The 15,125-nt window shown below is 27.7% G+C and overlaps 9 protein-coding genes across 9 annotated transcripts; 4 read left to right on the top strand and 5 right to left on the bottom strand.

Moving 5' to 3' along the window:
* Window positions 1-3: 3 nt before the first annotated feature.
* Window positions 4-2,691, bottom strand: T552_00671 (hypothetical protein). The gene is made up of 6 exons (XM_018369278.1): window positions 1,536-2,691; window positions 1,194-1,491; window positions 1,037-1,147; window positions 907-989; window positions 638-862; window positions 4-588 (listed from the first exon to the last, which is right to left on the bottom strand). Exons 1-6 carry the CDS (start codon window positions 2,643-2,645, stop codon window positions 46-48), a joined length of 2,370 nt encoding a protein of 789 aa, XP_018226984.1. The 5' UTR covers window positions 2,646-2,691; the 3' UTR covers window positions 4-45.
* Window positions 2,692-2,969: 278 nt separating this feature from the next.
* T552_00670 (hypothetical protein) lies at window positions 2,970-3,693 on the top strand. The gene is made up of 4 exons (XM_018369277.1): window positions 2,970-3,284; window positions 3,332-3,385; window positions 3,432-3,627; window positions 3,676-3,693. The coding sequence occupies exons 1-3, from the start codon at window positions 3,015-3,017 to the stop codon at window positions 3,603-3,605; spliced, it is 498 nt and encodes a 165-aa protein (XP_018226983.1). The 5' UTR covers window positions 2,970-3,014; the 3' UTR covers window positions 3,606-3,627; window positions 3,676-3,693.
* Window positions 3,670-5,128, bottom strand: T552_00669 (hypothetical protein). The gene is made up of 5 exons (XM_018369276.1): window positions 4,670-5,128; window positions 4,509-4,628; window positions 4,188-4,463; window positions 4,084-4,135; window positions 3,670-4,042 (listed from the first exon to the last, which is right to left on the bottom strand). Exons 1-5 carry the CDS (start codon window positions 5,082-5,084, stop codon window positions 3,715-3,717), a joined length of 1,191 nt encoding a protein of 396 aa, XP_018226982.1. The 5' UTR covers window positions 5,085-5,128; the 3' UTR covers window positions 3,670-3,714.
* A 123-nt stretch (window positions 5,129-5,251) lies between these two features.
* T552_00668 (50S ribosomal protein L4) lies at window positions 5,252-6,095 on the bottom strand. The gene is made up of 3 exons (XM_018369275.1): window positions 6,048-6,095; window positions 5,729-5,998; window positions 5,252-5,685 (listed from the first exon to the last, which is right to left on the bottom strand). The coding sequence occupies exons 2-3, from the start codon at window positions 5,952-5,954 to the stop codon at window positions 5,297-5,299; spliced, it is 615 nt and encodes a 204-aa protein (XP_018226981.1). The 5' UTR covers window positions 5,955-5,998; window positions 6,048-6,095; the 3' UTR covers window positions 5,252-5,296.
* Window positions 6,096-6,499: 404 nt separating this feature from the next.
* T552_00667 (hypothetical protein) lies at window positions 6,500-8,226 on the top strand. The gene is made up of 8 exons (XM_018369274.1): window positions 6,500-6,539; window positions 6,585-6,698; window positions 6,745-6,829; window positions 6,877-7,017; window positions 7,061-7,253; window positions 7,300-7,500; window positions 7,547-7,748; window positions 7,794-8,226. Exons 1-8 carry the CDS (start codon window positions 6,507-6,509, stop codon window positions 8,178-8,180), a joined length of 1,356 nt encoding a protein of 451 aa, XP_018226980.1. The 5' UTR covers window positions 6,500-6,506; the 3' UTR covers window positions 8,181-8,226.
* A 316-nt stretch (window positions 8,227-8,542) lies between these two features.
* T552_04076 (hypothetical protein) lies at window positions 8,543-9,057 on the bottom strand (the record flags this gene model as incomplete). The annotated part of the gene is given in 6 exon segments (XM_018372127.1): window positions 8,543-8,558; window positions 8,697-8,768; window positions 8,779-8,797; window positions 8,911-8,983; window positions 9,001-9,008; window positions 9,036-9,057. 6 exon segments carry the CDS (start codon window positions 9,055-9,057, stop codon window positions 8,543-8,545), a joined length of 210 nt encoding a protein of 69 aa, XP_018226979.1.
* Window positions 9,058-9,650: 593 nt separating this feature from the next.
* T552_00666 (hypothetical protein) lies at window positions 9,651-10,344 on the top strand. Its single transcript, XM_018369273.1, has 3 exons — window positions 9,651-9,783; window positions 9,836-10,020; window positions 10,077-10,344. The coding sequence occupies exons 1-3, from the start codon at window positions 9,673-9,675 to the stop codon at window positions 10,297-10,299; spliced, it is 519 nt and encodes a 172-aa protein (XP_018226978.1). The 5' UTR covers window positions 9,651-9,672; the 3' UTR covers window positions 10,300-10,344.
* Window positions 10,345-10,362: 18 nt separating this feature from the next.
* Window positions 10,363-11,892, bottom strand: T552_00665 (hypothetical protein). The gene has a single exon (XM_018369272.1). The coding sequence runs from the start codon at window positions 11,850-11,852 to the stop codon at window positions 10,407-10,409; it is 1,446 nt and encodes a 481-aa protein (XP_018226977.1). The 5' UTR covers window positions 11,853-11,892; the 3' UTR covers window positions 10,363-10,406.
* Window positions 11,893-12,175: 283 nt separating this feature from the next.
* Window positions 12,176-14,483, top strand: T552_00664 (hypothetical protein). The gene is made up of 10 exons (XM_018369271.1): window positions 12,176-12,427; window positions 12,472-12,655; window positions 12,702-12,905; window positions 12,948-13,289; window positions 13,333-13,679; window positions 13,722-13,814; window positions 13,861-13,963; window positions 14,037-14,104; window positions 14,163-14,291; window positions 14,347-14,483. Exons 1-10 carry the CDS (start codon window positions 12,222-12,224, stop codon window positions 14,435-14,437), a joined length of 1,767 nt encoding a protein of 588 aa, XP_018226976.1. The 5' UTR covers window positions 12,176-12,221; the 3' UTR covers window positions 14,438-14,483.
* Window positions 14,484-15,125: the final 642 nt, after the last annotated feature.

Here is a 15,125-nt window from a genome sequence, read left to right as displayed (position 1 = left end):
TTATATATCTTTGGTATCAGTATATTTTCAAATTATTTTTGAAACTTATGCAAGATAAATGTATGTATTACAATTTTTTTCATCTTTTTCTATATATTCTTTTTCCAAAAGTTTTTCGATAGTTGATTCTACTTCATTGACAGATATAATGCCTCTTCGTTTTAATATATTTATACTCGCTTGAACTAATTCAGTATGATGACTTTTTTTTTTTGCTTTCATTATTCGAACAATAGTAGCTTGAATTTCAAAAGAACGGTCTTTTTGTATATTTTCATGAATAATTTTATTTTCTTTTGATACTTCTTTTAATTGAATCTGATTAATTTTAATTTTAAATAATTTTTCTGAAAATGCAAGATTAATTAAAAATAGATCTGTAGTATTTATGTCTTTTCCCTTAGAAGATTTTAAAAGTACTCTAACTTTTCCACAGGCCAATGATTGCAATGTTCGAATTAACTCTTTATCTTCTAAACCTGTAGATTTTTTTATTTCATTGTATGATAACGTTTTATTATCTGGTACATTATTGAATAAAAGGATGACTACTGCTTGAAACAAAGTAACGTTTAACTCTTTTTTTCCCTTTTAATAGTTAATTTTCTTAATGATATAGAAATGAATGGATAGATACTTTTGGAAAATCTGCTTTTACAACACAATGCCCTAAATTATGTCTCCATGCTAATTTTTTATCTTTTTCTTTAGAAAAATAAAAGGATGAAAATGAATTTAAATCTTTCTCCATTTTTTCCGGTAAAATTATGGAAATATTGGGATAAGATGGCCAAAATGCTTGTGAAAGAATATTTACATACAAATTTGAAACTGGTGGATTTTCTTGAGTTGATTTTGAATTCTTATTTGATTAAAAAAATGGTAATGAAATAAATAAATAAAAACCTTGTAAAATGCCATAAAATTTTTTGAAATATCTATATCCTTAAACATCCCTTCAAGTTTTTGCGTAAATCCGGATCCACATTCTAAAATATATAAAAATAATGAGACTTTTGGATTTGTAATAACAAACCTGTTTTAAGTTTTAGTAACATGGCTTTTTCTGCATCGGTACTAGCAGTTTTGTTAAGTAATAATCGTTTAGCAAGATCTCTTTTATAAAATGCTTCAAAAATATCTTTCCCTAGACAAATGGTTATTTAAAATTAAAGTAATACGAAAAAGTGTACCCTGTATAAATCTAAAAAGTTCTAATGTTTTATCCATTTCATTTCCAAGAGATTCTTCATCGAAAGACTTATTACCGGATCGTAACATATTATCAATATGTTTAGCTAGCATTTCTGCACTGTTATTGACAGAATTATTGATGAAAAATTCAAAGCATTCTCGAAGTGTTTGAATAAATGATCCATTTGACAAGAAGCATTCGGAAATAATTGAATTCAAAGTAGAGTAAAATTTTAGAAGTGAAGGAATTATATTTGAATTATTTTTAGAATTTGATATCGAATTTTTGCATGTTTTCTTTCAAAGTTAGATACAATTTGAATAAATCTTTCTTTCCTTACTTTGATATATTCTGCCAAATGAGCTTTAATTAATTCCACTTGATTGACCGATTTTAAAAGTGTATATAAGTCTTTTAGAGATTTAGTATTTCCTTCAATCATCATTTTCTCAAATCCTCTATCAACAATGCATTCTGAATGATTCTTTATCATTTGAATCTCGATTATATGAATAACTTTTGATTTTGTCTGTTCTGAAAAAAATTCATTGCAAAAATTTTCTTCCTTATTTAATATTTCTTTAACATGAGATAAATATTCCTCTGGATAACTTTTTTCTATAAGTTCCAATGCTTTGTTATTATAATATATTTCTGTGGCCTGGATAAATTTTGGTTCAAATAAAGATGTATAAAGATTTAATGAATTAATCATTTTTATCGATGATTGTAATAATACAATATTAGGCGCTTTTTCAAAATCCATACAACACGATCGTATAGATGCAATTATGGAAAAAAGATCAAAAAAAAAAGGTTCATTAACTGATATATCCATAAAAAGATATTCACGAAATAAGCTTACACCTGTATCCCATACTGATGATAATCCTGGTGTAATAAGAAGAAATGTACGATCAAAATAAAAAAATATATTTCTAATCGTCGAAATCTGATCAATCCATACTTCCCATCCTTTTTCAATCACTATTTTAACCACTTCTCCTTCCTCCTGTATAAATGATGATATTTTCTCTAAAATATTCAATAAAAGTAACTTTATAGATTCTTTTGACCTAGTTTCCAAAATTCGATAACACTTTATTGCCCATGGATCTTCATTATTTGACTGATTAAATGCTCGGCATAAATTCTCTACACCTTTATATAATTCCTGAAGACTCCATACAATCTTCCTCCTTTCAAATATAGTCATAAGCGCCTTATCAAGCTTTTCTAGTACATCATTATAATATCTTTCCTGCGATTCTAATGATGTTTTTCGGAAGTTTTTAATTGTCAATTTTTTAAGAGCACTTCCTTCCTCCTGAATAATCCCTTTTGGAGACCCCGTCAAATCAATCACCGTCTTAGAAATATCTGTTTCTACTTCCATTTTATCACTTTCTCTCCATTCACCGCCTTGAGCCTTCTCTTCTCCGCTTGACATAATATTCCTTAAATTAGACTCTTTTCTTCTCCTTGTTTTACTCTGCTTATAATTTCTCACTCCCCTCATAAATCCTCCCCGTAATTTCCGCCTTTTCTGCAAAATTTTGGTAATTTTTAGGAATTCAGAGGGGCTTCAAGTCAATTTATAAGATTTTTTAAATTGACCAATAAGATTCGAGTTGGTTACTCTGACAACAGTTACCAAGCAACCGGCGTAACCTAGACAACCGTTTCCATGACAATAACTGACCTCTAAAAAATAAAATGTTAATTTTGTGTAGAAAAATTGTATTTTTTATACACAAAATGTAACGTTTTTTATTAGAAATATTCACATTTAATACGTATTTTTGAATATATTTTTTTTATGGAATCAGTTAAGAATTTTCGAGTACTAAAAAATCTTAAGATTTTTATTCAAATGTTAGCTTTAGTTCATTTAGTTAATGAGAAGATATTTGAAATATATCCATGTTCAGGACCATCTATGCTTCCTACGTTAAATGTTTATGGTGATTTTTTGGGTGTAGATAAGTGGAATGGGAAGAATGGTAGAGGATGCCAGGTTGGAGATATAATTGTTGCGATTAAACCGGGTACAACAAATGTTCGTATTGCTAAAAGAATTATTGGAATGGTATCTGGTGTTTTTTGTGTATAATTATGTTAATATTTTGAAAATAGCCAGGAGATATTGTTTCTAAAGATCCGTTGGTTGATCGACCAGAATTTATTAAAGTAGATTAAATAATGTATAATTATTGATTTAAGAGATTTGATTTAGGTTCCAGAAGGACATGTATGGATAACGGGTGATAATTTGATACATTCTTTAGATAGTCGAAATTATGGACCTCTTCCTATGGGGTTAATTAAAGGAAAAGTTGTATGTAGGGTTCTTCCGAGCTTTAAATGGCTTAATAATGGACTTTCGCCGTCCTCGAGAATCCTTAATTAAATATATAAATTAAATTTTTGAAGTATTGTTGTATAATTGATTGTAAATAGCATTATATAAATATAAATAGATAGATGGCGGTTATTTAACAATATATTTTTGAAAAAAATTATGCCCTTTTAAGAATTGTTTTATATTGTGGTAATTGTGCGTCTGACATAACTTTGTCTACATGCTCATCCCAAACACCACGCCAAAAATGAATCCCAACAATTTTTAAGTTATTTAAAGATGCGAATTGATTAACGTTAAAATGATTTCTTGTAATATTACAATCATTTGAAATATTTGAAATTTCTTTAACTTGTTCAAATACAAGCAATGTATAACGATGATATGGACTACCTTTTTGTGGATGTGGCGGAATATAAGAAGCTAAGATAGTTCCTTTGGAAGGCTGTACCAATGCATTTGTAGGCAAAATTGGAATATTAGAACTAAAAATTGTTAATATCTATTTTTTTAAAGAAATTCATACATAAGCCAGTGAAGATATATTTTAAAAGAATCATTTTCTAAATCTGGAGAATCTTTTAAACAATATTAGCTTAATAATGAAACAATAAAAAGGAAATTGACAACCTAAATCAAATAAAATTATTGTGTAAAGTTTTTTTTCTCCTGAAAAAGAGTTAATCTCTATAACAGGAGCTGATGCTGATATATTATTAGAAACAAATTTTCCTGGTTCAAGCTCTTCCTTTCCAAATCGAAGAACAACCTCTACTGTAGGCTTAAATCGCTCATACGCATCTGGTATAACATACATCTGTTCTACACGTTGCATTAAAAGACGATACGGCCTTTCCATCCATTTTTGCTTTGCTAAATAGCGATAAACAGGAATAGTCATATCCACTGAAATAATATAAGTTTTTTCTTATTTTTCCCCAGAAATATTACCATCATTATGTTTAAATCTCCATCTTATTTCTGGATTATTAATGTCTGCTAGTATTTCAAGCTTATTCAAATATTTTTTTAAATTTGTAATCAGTGCTTCTGTATCTTTTGTAATAGACTCTATAAAAAATATTAAGAAAAAAACAAGAAAGAATCATTACCTTTGTTTTTTAGAATTCTTTCTATTCTTAACTTGATTTTCTTGATTTTTTCCTGTTTTTCTAAACGATCTGCTTCAATCACCTTTAAAGCTTCATCATATGCCTTATTAACACCAAGCTTTGGTGAAAAATATGTTAGACGTGGATATTTTTTCTCATTATTCTCGTCTTTTATTTCAAATATATCAGAGCCTTGCTGTAATGATATGATTTTTGGCTCATTTGATAAAGATTCATTAGATTTAGATGTTATATTTGCAATTTGTATATAAAAATTAGATTTTTTGTTTTGTATAGATTTTCTAAGATGTTCTTTTAAGTAGTCTCCTGATAGAAATGTAAAATATCTTGTATATATTAAGTTTCTATTTGTTTTATATAAATTATTGTAGATTTGTTGTAAAGAATTCCTCATTTCTTAAAGTTACTTAAAGATTCTTATAAAAAATATAAAGAAATAGAAAATATGTTCTAGTTTATGGTAGGGCTAGTCTTTAACCCGGAGAAAATATGTTTTTATAGTTTTTTTAAGGCCGATAACCTTATGAAAATAAAAAAATTATATGAATTAGAAAATATGTAATAAATAATGATGATATAAAATGATTTATGTACCATAATTTATAGTCATTCTATTCTTGTTTTTTGTTCAAGCCATTCGAGTGCTTTTCGTTCAATAATGATTCTTTTTTTCATTAAAATATCTTTAATAGAAAGTTCATTTACATTTCGAACAATACAATGAGCTCCTAAACTTCCTGTTGAATATTTAAAGTTTTTTCGATCAGAATACATAATAAAAACAGTGCCGCCATTATCACTATTCCAACGATATGTTTTCATCATGCTTACCATAGCTTTTGCTTTATATGTTGGCAATTCAAATGTATGATTTATAACAATTATTTCTCCCCTATTATATCTAGCAGATAATGCTGTTCGTACCGCTAAATAATAGATTTTGCGTGGAAGTTTAGTAGAAAAATCTCGAGGTTTAGGTGCATGTGCAAGACCCCCTAGAATCGTTTTAAAATAATTCTATATCCAAAAAAAATAAACCTCCTCTTATAGAAGGTGATCGGATATCTCCAAGACGTGCTTTTCCCGTGCCTTTTTGCTGTCGAATCTTTCTATTCGATCCACGAACATCTGATCTATTTTTCTTGCAAGCTGTTCCTTGTCTTTGTTTGTCCGCTTCATAAACTACTGCACGATGAAGAATGTCTCTTCTAAGAGGAAGATTTAGAAAATTTGACGGGAATTCCTTAAACCGCACTGGCTTCATATTTGGAAATGAATAAAGTGTCGTAAGAACTTGGGAAAACCCCTCTAAATTGCAAATAAAAACCCGCTGATCCTCATAATACATTTCATATACCATATTTAACTGGAATAAAATGCTTTATCTCTGTTTTTGTGCTATATAATTGGACATTTAATTCCTGTATCTAAAAATCCAAGAAATCAGTCATTTTTCAACGGAAAAAAACGCTTCAAATTCCTAGAATACCTTTCTACATATTCTCCTATTAAATAAACCTATTATCTCTATCGAATTCCTCATATTAACCCCCCTAATCTCCCTTTCTCCCCCCACCTTTTCTATACAAAAAAAGCTGACGTCTATCGATATACGAGGCCTCTCAACGTCAAAAAAAAAATTAAGTATATATTCCCTTAAATATGTGCAATTGAATGAAAACAGGAATTTTTACATATAAAACTAAGCTATTTTTACCTAAATATATGATTAATTTATTTGTTTTTAAAAGGGCCTTTTCTTGGGTACTTATAATATTTAATATTATTGTTAATGATTGAGATTAATGAGACAAAAATGAGCTTTTCCGCAGCAAAAACCGATTTAAATGTATTGGAATGAGTTGTTATTATGTTTTATTCATTTTTTATGCAGAAAGAAGTCTTATTTGACAGTAATTTTGGGTTAAGAATTATTACATTGAATAGACCGGAAAAATTGAATGCTTTAAATATGATAATGACAAGAAATATATATGAAAAGCTTATTGTTTGAATGGTTTTTTGTTTGGAATTGAATTATTGATTTTTTGAAGGAATGGAAAAAATCTTCTTTAGCTAAGATTATTTTGCTACGAGGAATTAATAGTAAGGCATTATCAGCCGGTGGAGATGTAGCTGGTAGGATTATCAATGATATCTGTATTATTTTTAGGTTAAGTATCTAGCTATTGCAGAATTATGTCGGTCGGATGCAGAAAATGGGTATAAAATGGCGATGAAATATTTTGAATTGGAATATCGTCTTGATTACCTTGTTGCTACATATAAGGAGAAGCCATATGTTTCTTTAATGGATGGGATCACAAGTATTTATTTTTTTTTTTTAGAATAAAGGTTTATATATATTAGTGGGAGGAGGTGCAGGGTTATCAGTTCATGCACCGTTCAGGGTTGCTACTGAAAACACCGTTTTTGCAATGCCGGAGACAGATATTGGTTTTTTTCCGGATGCAGGGCTGTCTTTTTTTTTGTCTCGTATGGATGGTGAAGTTGGAAAATATCTTGGAATGACAAGTGAACGTCTTTATGGGTTTGATACGTTGTAATTTTTTAAAATACAAGGTAGAATTTTTCTTTAATTTATCTAGAATATCGGGAATTGCTACACATTATGTTCCTTCTAAACGATTAGATGATCTTATTGTGAGATTATCTGAGCTAGATACAAGTGATTCTAGTAGTAAAGATTATTTCAATGTTGTAGATAAAACAATTGATGAATTTTCCGGTGAACCTCCTAGAGATTATAAATATAAGCTTGGTGGGGAGACGCGTAATGCAATTGACAGGTAATTTTTTGATTTATTGATGAAACATGAATCAATATATGAAAAGATGTTTTAAGCATAAAAAAATCGAGAATGTTTTTAAAGCATTGAAAAATGAGGGTACAGAATGGGCAAACTCTACTATTGGTACTCTTAATAAACGGTCTCCTACTAGTATTAAAGTTGCTTTACGAGAAATTCAAGAGGCAAAGAAATGGAATATTTTACAAGCGTTCAATAATGAGCTTAATCTAACTAGTTATTTTTTAGTATTTTATTGTTTATTTGGTTATTATTTATTAATGAATTTTTAGAAAACTCATGATTTTGTAGAAGGTATTGAAGCAAAGTTAATTAAAAAGCCTTCAGTTAAACCCGTATGGAACCCTTCAATAATTTCTGAAGTTTCTGATAAACTGGTTGATACTTTTTTTAAAAAGTCTAAAAAATCTCCTCGATTAAATATATCTGGTGATCTTATTTCCGTTCAATATCTAAATTACCCATATAGTTATGGTTTGCCAAGAGACATTGATCTTGAAAAAAGTATCACTAATTGTATTGCTAATAATGTCTCTGCAGATTCTATTAGGGATATGGTCTTTGATATATTTTTTAAAGTATCTCCTAATAAACCAGGACTTGGTATAAAACTCGATGACATTCTTTTTCGAAAACAATTAGGAAAATTAAGCAATTGACAGGTTCAATTGCTTTTATTTGATCTCTTTCTCTGTTTCACTGATTTATATATATCTACTTCTTAATTAATGTTAACTATGGTTTTTTTATTTGAATTTATTTGAAAACAAATTTTTAATAAATTCAAATGTTATTTTATTTCTAATTTATTCTAAAACTTTAATATTTTTTATATTTATTAAAATTCTTTTTGTCATTATTATCACAAAAAATTACATTGTATTAGTTTTTCTGTAGACTATTTTTTAGAGCAATTGTTACTAAATGATCATAAAAGAATCTAAAATATGCTTTCTAGGAAGTTTTTTACAAATATATAGAATTCTTGACATATAGTAATGTTTTAGCAATGAAATTAGTCTTATTTTAAAGTATATCTTAAAAAATTTAAATATATAAATATATAATTTTAAAATAACTAGTATTTTATAATGTTTTCAAGAAGAATATTATTAAATCTATCTAAATCAATTCAATTGATTCATTTATGACTCCTCTATTGCTAATCTCTATACCTGTTTTTTGCTCCTGTTATCGATATAGATAAAAACTCATTTTGATGGATTAAAAAGCAATAGAAACATTGTCTTAAATAACAATTCATCCGCTTCTTTATCTATGTATTTTTTTTCTTTATATATTTATGTATTTATACTATGAAATATTAATATTAGCTAAATATCCTTATTTTTCAAGATTCATTATTCTCATCACTTTTTATTAAAAAACCACCTGTTTTATACAGAAATCTCCTAAATCCTTCTTCAATTGCATCAATATCTTGATTAACCTGTATTTTTACCTTTTCACCATAAATACTTCAAAAACTCGTAAAAATATATATATAAATATACATGTTTTATCCGAGTTCCTCATTGCTGATCAATACAGCTGTATTTTTTAGCTGTTTGATCCTTTTTATCTTTATCATATCTTGATTTGCCATTAACCCACTATTCACCTTTCTCACCCCTAACTTTTGACTAAATTATATATCAAGTCATAGTTCCACCACTATTAGGCCTCTATTCGGCCTCTATCTAGCTAATTCCCCTTCATTTTACACCTAAAATCACTGTATAACCCTGTCAATCTACTAAACTTCATAAAATTAACTTTATATTTTTTATGTACAATATTAACTAATTACTTGTTTATCTATCAAAAACTCTATAAACTCTATTTTTCACTAAAATCTAATTATTTTCAGTTAATTTCAAAATATTATATTCATTTTTTAATTATTTTTCTTTAAAATATCTTATTTTTCTTAAATACTTTATAATTTTTTATTATTTATATATACGTTTTATTCTTCTTGAGATCTTCTTTAAATTTTCATTTTTTCTCGTATAAATATTGGCGTTGCTTTGGGCAGGCTCTAATTGTTAAAAATGACACTTTATTATTCTCTTGGTACACTTTTTTATTATTATTCTGCTATTATTTTATTAAAAGATAAACTTAGTTTTTACACTTTTAGTGATAGAAATGGTTTTATTTTGTTTTTTAATTATGCCATTGCCTAAACGTTTAAAACGTCGTCTTTTTACCTTTATTTCTACGTCATGGTTTATAGCAAAGATTCGTTATGTTTCAAAGGTATTTGAGGGTTAATATTTTTCAATTGATCAGGAAATGATTTTATTACGAGATTATATTTATCTTTATTTTGGTATTATTTTTTGACTCAGTCAATCGAGTCTTTCGTACAGTGGAAGATGCTAAAGTGGGTACGTCTGGGTCATTACGGGATGCGTATCGAAGTGATATGCAGGCAAGGAAGTTTTATTCTCAAAGGAATATGTATCTTTGTGGATTTACGCTTTTTCTTAGTCTGTAAAAAAAATTGGATTTTATTATGTTTTAATAATGAATGGGTTTTTAATGTACAGGATTATTGATCGAGTCTACGCTTTAACACTACAAGTACTTAAGTATGAAGAATTAGTTAATAGGTTGAAGACGCAGTCGGATGAACATGTTAAATCGAAGGCATTGGTGGAAGAAATTACAGAGTTGAAGAAAAGAATTGTTGAAAAGGATAAAGAATTTCATGAACTTTCAGAAAGATATAGTAGGGATACGAAGACGAATGAATCCAAAAAAAATATGTGAATATATCTGTATTTTTTATAGTATTATATTAGATTGAAACAATAGTGTTTTAAACATTGTTAATCCGTTTCCGTTTTATTGATTCTTTAAACTTTTCTATTTTTTTTTTACACTTGACATGAGATAGTTGAAAGATTAAAATTTTTAATATCAAAATTTGTTTTTTGATCAAAGTCTTCAATCATTGCTTGAAAATCTTTTTGCAAGTTCAAAATGCCATACATCCAGTCCGGAGTTACAGAATTATCATAAGTAGATTTTTGAGAATAAGAAAATAATGATTCTTTATTAAAAGATATTTTCCTAACATCTTTCTTGGTTTCTTTACAAGTTGAACTCTTATACGTATAAAATATTTCTTGAGAAAGAAAACTTTCTGTAGATTTCTGAGATAAACTTAGTAAAGATGAACCTGAATCTATAGGAATTGCTGAAGCTATGAAATTTTGCTTTAAAGGAAGTGATGGAATGATAAATTCATCATCAGAAAATTCGTCTTTATATGAAAATGTATCAGGATGTTTGGTTTTGCCTTGCTTTTGTATCAATTTCCATACTTGAAGATGTTCAATTCCTTTATGAAAATCCTTTTCAATCTTTTTTGAATCTATGATATCTGTAGATCTCTTTAAATCATTTAAATTAATATCATTATCTGAATCTTTATTAGACCATAATTCAGATAAACTAGTACCATTCGTTTCATTATTATATGTCTTGTGTGAATGACCTAGATTCACAACTGTAATTGTTGTATTGTCAGACATATGTGTACTAAATGTATCTGTTGAATGAAAAAAATCGTTTTTTAAACTTTGAAATGGACTTTCATGTTTATTTGTCATATTACATGAATCTTTAAACAATTCTTGTGATTTTGAATCATTCTCTTCCATTTGATATCTTCTCGATGATGACATAATTTCTAATGTTTCTGAACTATGAAATCCTTTTTTTTGATGAAAATATTCACTTTCTTTCTGATTTTGCATAAACATATTGTTTCTAAAAAATTTTATAGGCATTGTAGAAAAATGATTTATCTTTCTTGTAATACTATTATAATTTGCCTCCTTCACTTCATTCAATTTTTCAGTCGTTAACTTCGATGATCCATCTATTTTCATTTTATTATTAATTGATACCAATAATGTAGTCGTCTTGATTTTATTCTTCTTAAAACTCTTCTGAACCTCTGATTCAAGAAAATCCCATATTATTTTATCATTTTTCTCCATTTTTGTTATTTTTTTATTCATCTTATCGTCTATCTGTATAGACTGTATAATAAAGCTATCGATAGTCTTATTTAACCCATTATCTTCACGAAATTGACCTGATGGATGCTTTTCAAATGAAATCTCACATTCACAATTCGGATTAAGCATAGCTGCTGATGGATATATTGTATAATGATTTGATGCTGCTGTTGTATGTAGATTAAACGCTACCTTATGTTTAGGCGACGGATTTTTAACAGAAATATATGTTCTTGAGATTTTATCTTGTAATTCCTCAAAAAAAAGCGTATGTTTAGAAAGTTTTAATGTCATATTGTCTATAATAAAACCCTATGTTATCCTAATATAACCCTTATTTTCCCGGTAAAATTCTTTATATGTATGGAAAATACAAAAATATGTCATTTTCATGGCTATTTATATCTTTTTAATGCACAATTCCTGTCAAAATTAATTATCTTTATGTGCACTTTTATAATGGAGAGCAGCGCCTTTCGAAAAACTCTATGCGAGGAGGAGAGGAAGGACAGGCCAAAAAATGAAAATGAATAAAAAGGAGTGATAAGAAGAGGAACGTCATTTTAGATATAATATAGTGTGTTTTGAGTGTTTTTTCGTATTTTTATATATATATTTTTTGGGACATATTTTTGTATAAGCAAGAATTGGAAGAGAGAAAAAATGAATGAAAAGTCAGAGAAACGTCATGAACATGATGAAAATGAAGGCTCTGAAGTAGATATGATTGAATTTTCCCAAAAAAAACGGGTTGAAAAACGAAAAAGACAAAGAGGCCAGAATAAAAATAGAAAAATAGTTATAGAGAAGGAATTAAAGCAGCTATGTCCCCGTATTTCTATTGGGGAAGAATGTCAGTATGGGGATTCGTATGTCTGGATTGTTTTTTTGGTTTCAAATTTATTTTTTGTAGCTGTAAATTTGAACATTCTATTGAGGAATATTTAAATGAAAAACCGGCAGATATTGGTGATATTTGCAGCGTTTTTAATACAAGGGGATGGTGTAGATCAGGGTGGAAATGCCGATGGTTAGGAGGGCATTTGTTAAAACCAGCATCAGATGTTAAAACATGGAGTTTAATCTCAGATAATGATGTTTGATGCTTTATAATGGAATGATTTGTATTTAATATAATGCTAGAAGATGGAAATGCATAAAAATGATGATATTAACTATGTTTCATCTGATATTAGGAAGCTACTTTCACGTAAATTGTATTTAACGCCTAAATCAGATAGTTATTTGGCTTCTTTGGATCAAAATCCTTATACAAGTTGTTTTAACGACAAAGAATTAGGGAATATTGATAAGGATTTTTCTATAAATGTTATGGAAAAAAAAAAAGTCTTTAATTCTTTTGTTTTATAATATATTTAACAATAATAGATATGTTGGAAGGGTAGAAAGATTCTTGCACCTTTAACTACAGTTGGAAATGTTCCTTTTAGACGTATTTGTAGTTCTTTTGGTGCAGATGTAACTTTTTCTGAAATGATTGTTTCTCTTCCATTGTTACAGGGCTTAAAATCTGAATGGGCTTTACCACGTGCACATATTTCAGAGCGATCAAGTTTAGGGAATGGGAAAAATGGGCTTTTTGGTTTACAAATATGTGGAAGTAAGCTTTGGCAATCTGTTAAGGCTACAGAAGTTTTAGTAAATGTTTGTAATGGAATTGATTTTATTGATTTGAATTGTGGATGTCCAATTGATCTGATTTATAAACAGGTAAATTAATTACCTCTAAAATATCAATATTAAATATCAAAAGGGCGCTGGTTCTGCTTTATTAGATTCTCAAACAAAAATGATTAAAATGCTAGAAGGTATGGCTTATGTATCTAATTCCATACCAATTACTACAAAAATTCGAATGGGAACAAAAAATAATAAACCAATCGCTCTTAAACTCATTGCAAGATTAAGAAATGAACTTAATTTAAGTGCTGTTATATTACATGGACGATCTAGACAACAACGCTATACTAAAAAGGCTGATTGGGATTATATTTTTCAATGTGCTTCTATGATAAATGCAATGAGAGATTATGATGCTTATAATGAAGATTCTAAAAAAAATGCTGAAACTGGAAATGTTTCTTCTATGGCTTTTATTGGGTATTTCATTACTTTTTTATTATCATATTTAACTATTCTAAGTAATGGCGATATATATAGTTGGGAAGATTGGCATGCTGCTATGATATCTGGTGTAGATACAGCTATGGTGGCTAGAGGCGCCTTAATAAAACCGTATCTTTAATTTAATTATTTATCGTATCGACTAATATTTCTAAAGCTGGATATTCGAGGAAATTGATTCCAAACAATACATTGATAAATCTTCAACTGAAAGATTAAATATACTTAAGGATTTTTGTGAATATGGTCTTGATTATTGGGTATTATCAATTCATCTATTTATCATCTATATATATATACATATACATATATATTAACAATTCTTTTATATAGGGCTCAGATGAACTTGGTGTTAATACAACACGGCGTTTTTTATGTGAACTTCTTTCTTTTTTTCATCGGTAAAAAAATCTTATTTATTTATATATATATATTTATTTATTACTAATTTTAATAAAGTTATGTACCAACAACTATGCTAGAAGTGCTTCCTCCAAATATTCAGGATAGACCTCCACTTTGGAAAGGTCGTAATGAAATGGAAACCCTTTTAGCTAGTGATAATTCTAAAGATTGGGTTAAAATAAGGTAATTTATTCATTTATTTATTATTTATTTAGTTTATCGATAACAATAATTTAAGTGAAATGTTTTTGGGAAAAGTTAAAGATAATACTTTTAATTTTATACCTAAACATAAAAGTAATTCTTATGAAATAGAAATTCAAGGTTAGTTGGATGTTTGTTTTTTTTATAAAACAAATAATATTTTTAATTTTATATCAAGTAAATTATATTAAATACATTATTAATAAATACATTCCATACATTACACTACATACACTACATACATTACTTACACTACTTACACTACACCTTTTTAAATTTATTTATATTTTATTACTTAGTTTTAACCTTATTTTCTCTTATTTTACCCTTTAATATTTAATCTTTACTACTTATCCGGTTATTTTCTACTCTTCGTAGAATAGTTTATTTACTATATTAAACTTAATAGGACTAAAAAAATAATAAATTTGGTTATTTTATAAAATATTAATAAATTTCCCTTGCATAATACATTAGATATACTTATATATTACTACGTACTCCTACATACTTCTACATACTTTTACATACTTCTACATACTTCTATGTACTCCTACATACTTCTGCGTACTCCTACATATTTTATAAGTATTTACTACGATCGTACTTGGTAATTAGTATGGTCTTTTTAATAATAAATATATACGAATAAGTAAGTACATACGAATAAGTACATACGAATATAAATACAAGTACATAGTTTATAAGTACATAGTTTATAAGTACATATAGTTATGTACATATTGTTAAACTACCATCTACCATCTACCATCTACATACTAACCACCCTTGACCCGTCATATACCCTCTCCT

This window comes from Pneumocystis carinii (genome assembly GCF_001477545.1).
Source record: "Pneumocystis carinii B80 chromosome Unknown supercont1.3, whole genome shotgun sequence".
Taxonomy (NCBI): domain Eukaryota; kingdom Fungi; phylum Ascomycota; class Pneumocystomycetes; order Pneumocystales; family Pneumocystaceae; genus Pneumocystis; species Pneumocystis carinii.
This window is presented reverse-complemented; position numbering and strand designations above follow the sequence as displayed.

Coding starts and splice junctions, on each gene's coding strand:
- T552_00671 (XM_018369278.1), bottom strand. CDS start 2,645: ATGTCAAGCGGAGAAGAGAAGGCTCAAGGCGGTGAATGGAGAGAAAGT. Junction 1,492..1,535: donor ATTTGGCAGAATATATCAAA/GTAAGGAAAGAA, acceptor TAACTTTGAAAG/AAAACATGCAAAAATTCGAT. Junction 1,148..1,193: donor ACTTTTTAGATTTATACAGG/GTACACTTTTTC, acceptor CCATTTGTCTAG/GGAAAGATATTTTTGAAGCA.
- T552_00670 (XM_018369277.1), top strand. CDS start 3,015: ATGGAATCAGTTAAGAATTTTCGAGTACTAAAAAATCTTAAGATTTTT. Junction 3,285..3,331: donor CTAAAAGAATTATTGGAATG/GTATCTGGTGTT, acceptor TTTTGAAAATAG/CCAGGAGATATTGTTTCTAA. Junction 3,386..3,431: donor ATCGACCAGAATTTATTAAA/GTAGATTAAATA, acceptor GATTTGATTTAG/GTTCCAGAAGGACATGTATG.
- T552_00669 (XM_018369276.1), bottom strand. CDS start 5,084: ATGAGGAATTCTTTACAACAAATCTACAATAATTTATATAAAACAAAT. Junction 4,629..4,669: donor AAGAATTCTAAAAAACAAAG/GTAATGATTCTT, acceptor TATTTTTTATAG/AGTCTATTACAAAAGATACA. Junction 4,043..4,083: donor ATATATCTTCACTGGCTTAT/GTATGAATTTCT, acceptor AACAATTTTTAG/TTCTAATATTCCAATTTTGC.
- T552_00668 (XM_018369275.1), bottom strand. CDS start 5,954: ATGAAGCCAGTGCGGTTTAAGGAATTCCCGTCAAATTTTCTAAATCTT. Junction 5,686..5,728: donor ATCACCTTCTATAAGAGGAG/GTTTATTTTTTT, acceptor AAACGATTCTAG/GGGGTCTTGCACATGCACCT.
- T552_00667 (XM_018369274.1), top strand. CDS start 6,507: ATGAGCTTTTCCGCAGCAAAAACCGATTTAAAT. Junction 6,830..6,876: donor AGCCGGTGGAGATGTAGCTG/GTAGGATTATCA, acceptor TTAAGTATCTAG/CTATTGCAGAATTATGTCGG. Junction 7,018..7,060: donor TTTAATGGATGGGATCACAA/GTATTTATTTTT, acceptor TATATATATTAG/TGGGAGGAGGTGCAGGGTTA.
- T552_00666 (XM_018369273.1), top strand. CDS start 9,673: ATGGTTTTATTTTGTTTTTTAATTATGCCATTGCCTAAACGTTTAAAA. Junction 9,784..9,835: donor AGATTCGTTATGTTTCAAAG/GTATTTGAGGGT, acceptor TTTTATTACGAG/ATTATATTTATCTTTATTTT. Junction 10,021..10,076: donor TTTACGCTTTTTCTTAGTCT/GTAAAAAAAATT, acceptor TTTAATGTACAG/GATTATTGATCGAGTCTACG.
- T552_00665 (XM_018369272.1), bottom strand. CDS start 11,852: ATGACATTAAAACTTTCTAAACATACGCTTTTTTTTGAGGAATTACAA.
- T552_00664 (XM_018369271.1), top strand. CDS start 12,222: ATGAATGAAAAGTCAGAGAAACGTCATGAACATGATGAAAATGAAGGC. Junction 13,290..13,332: donor TTGATCTGATTTATAAACAG/GTAAATTAATTA, acceptor AAATATCAAAAG/GGCGCTGGTTCTGCTTTATT. Junction 13,964..14,036: donor AATATGGTCTTGATTATTGG/GTATTATCAATT, acceptor TCTTTTATATAG/GGCTCAGATGAACTTGGTGT.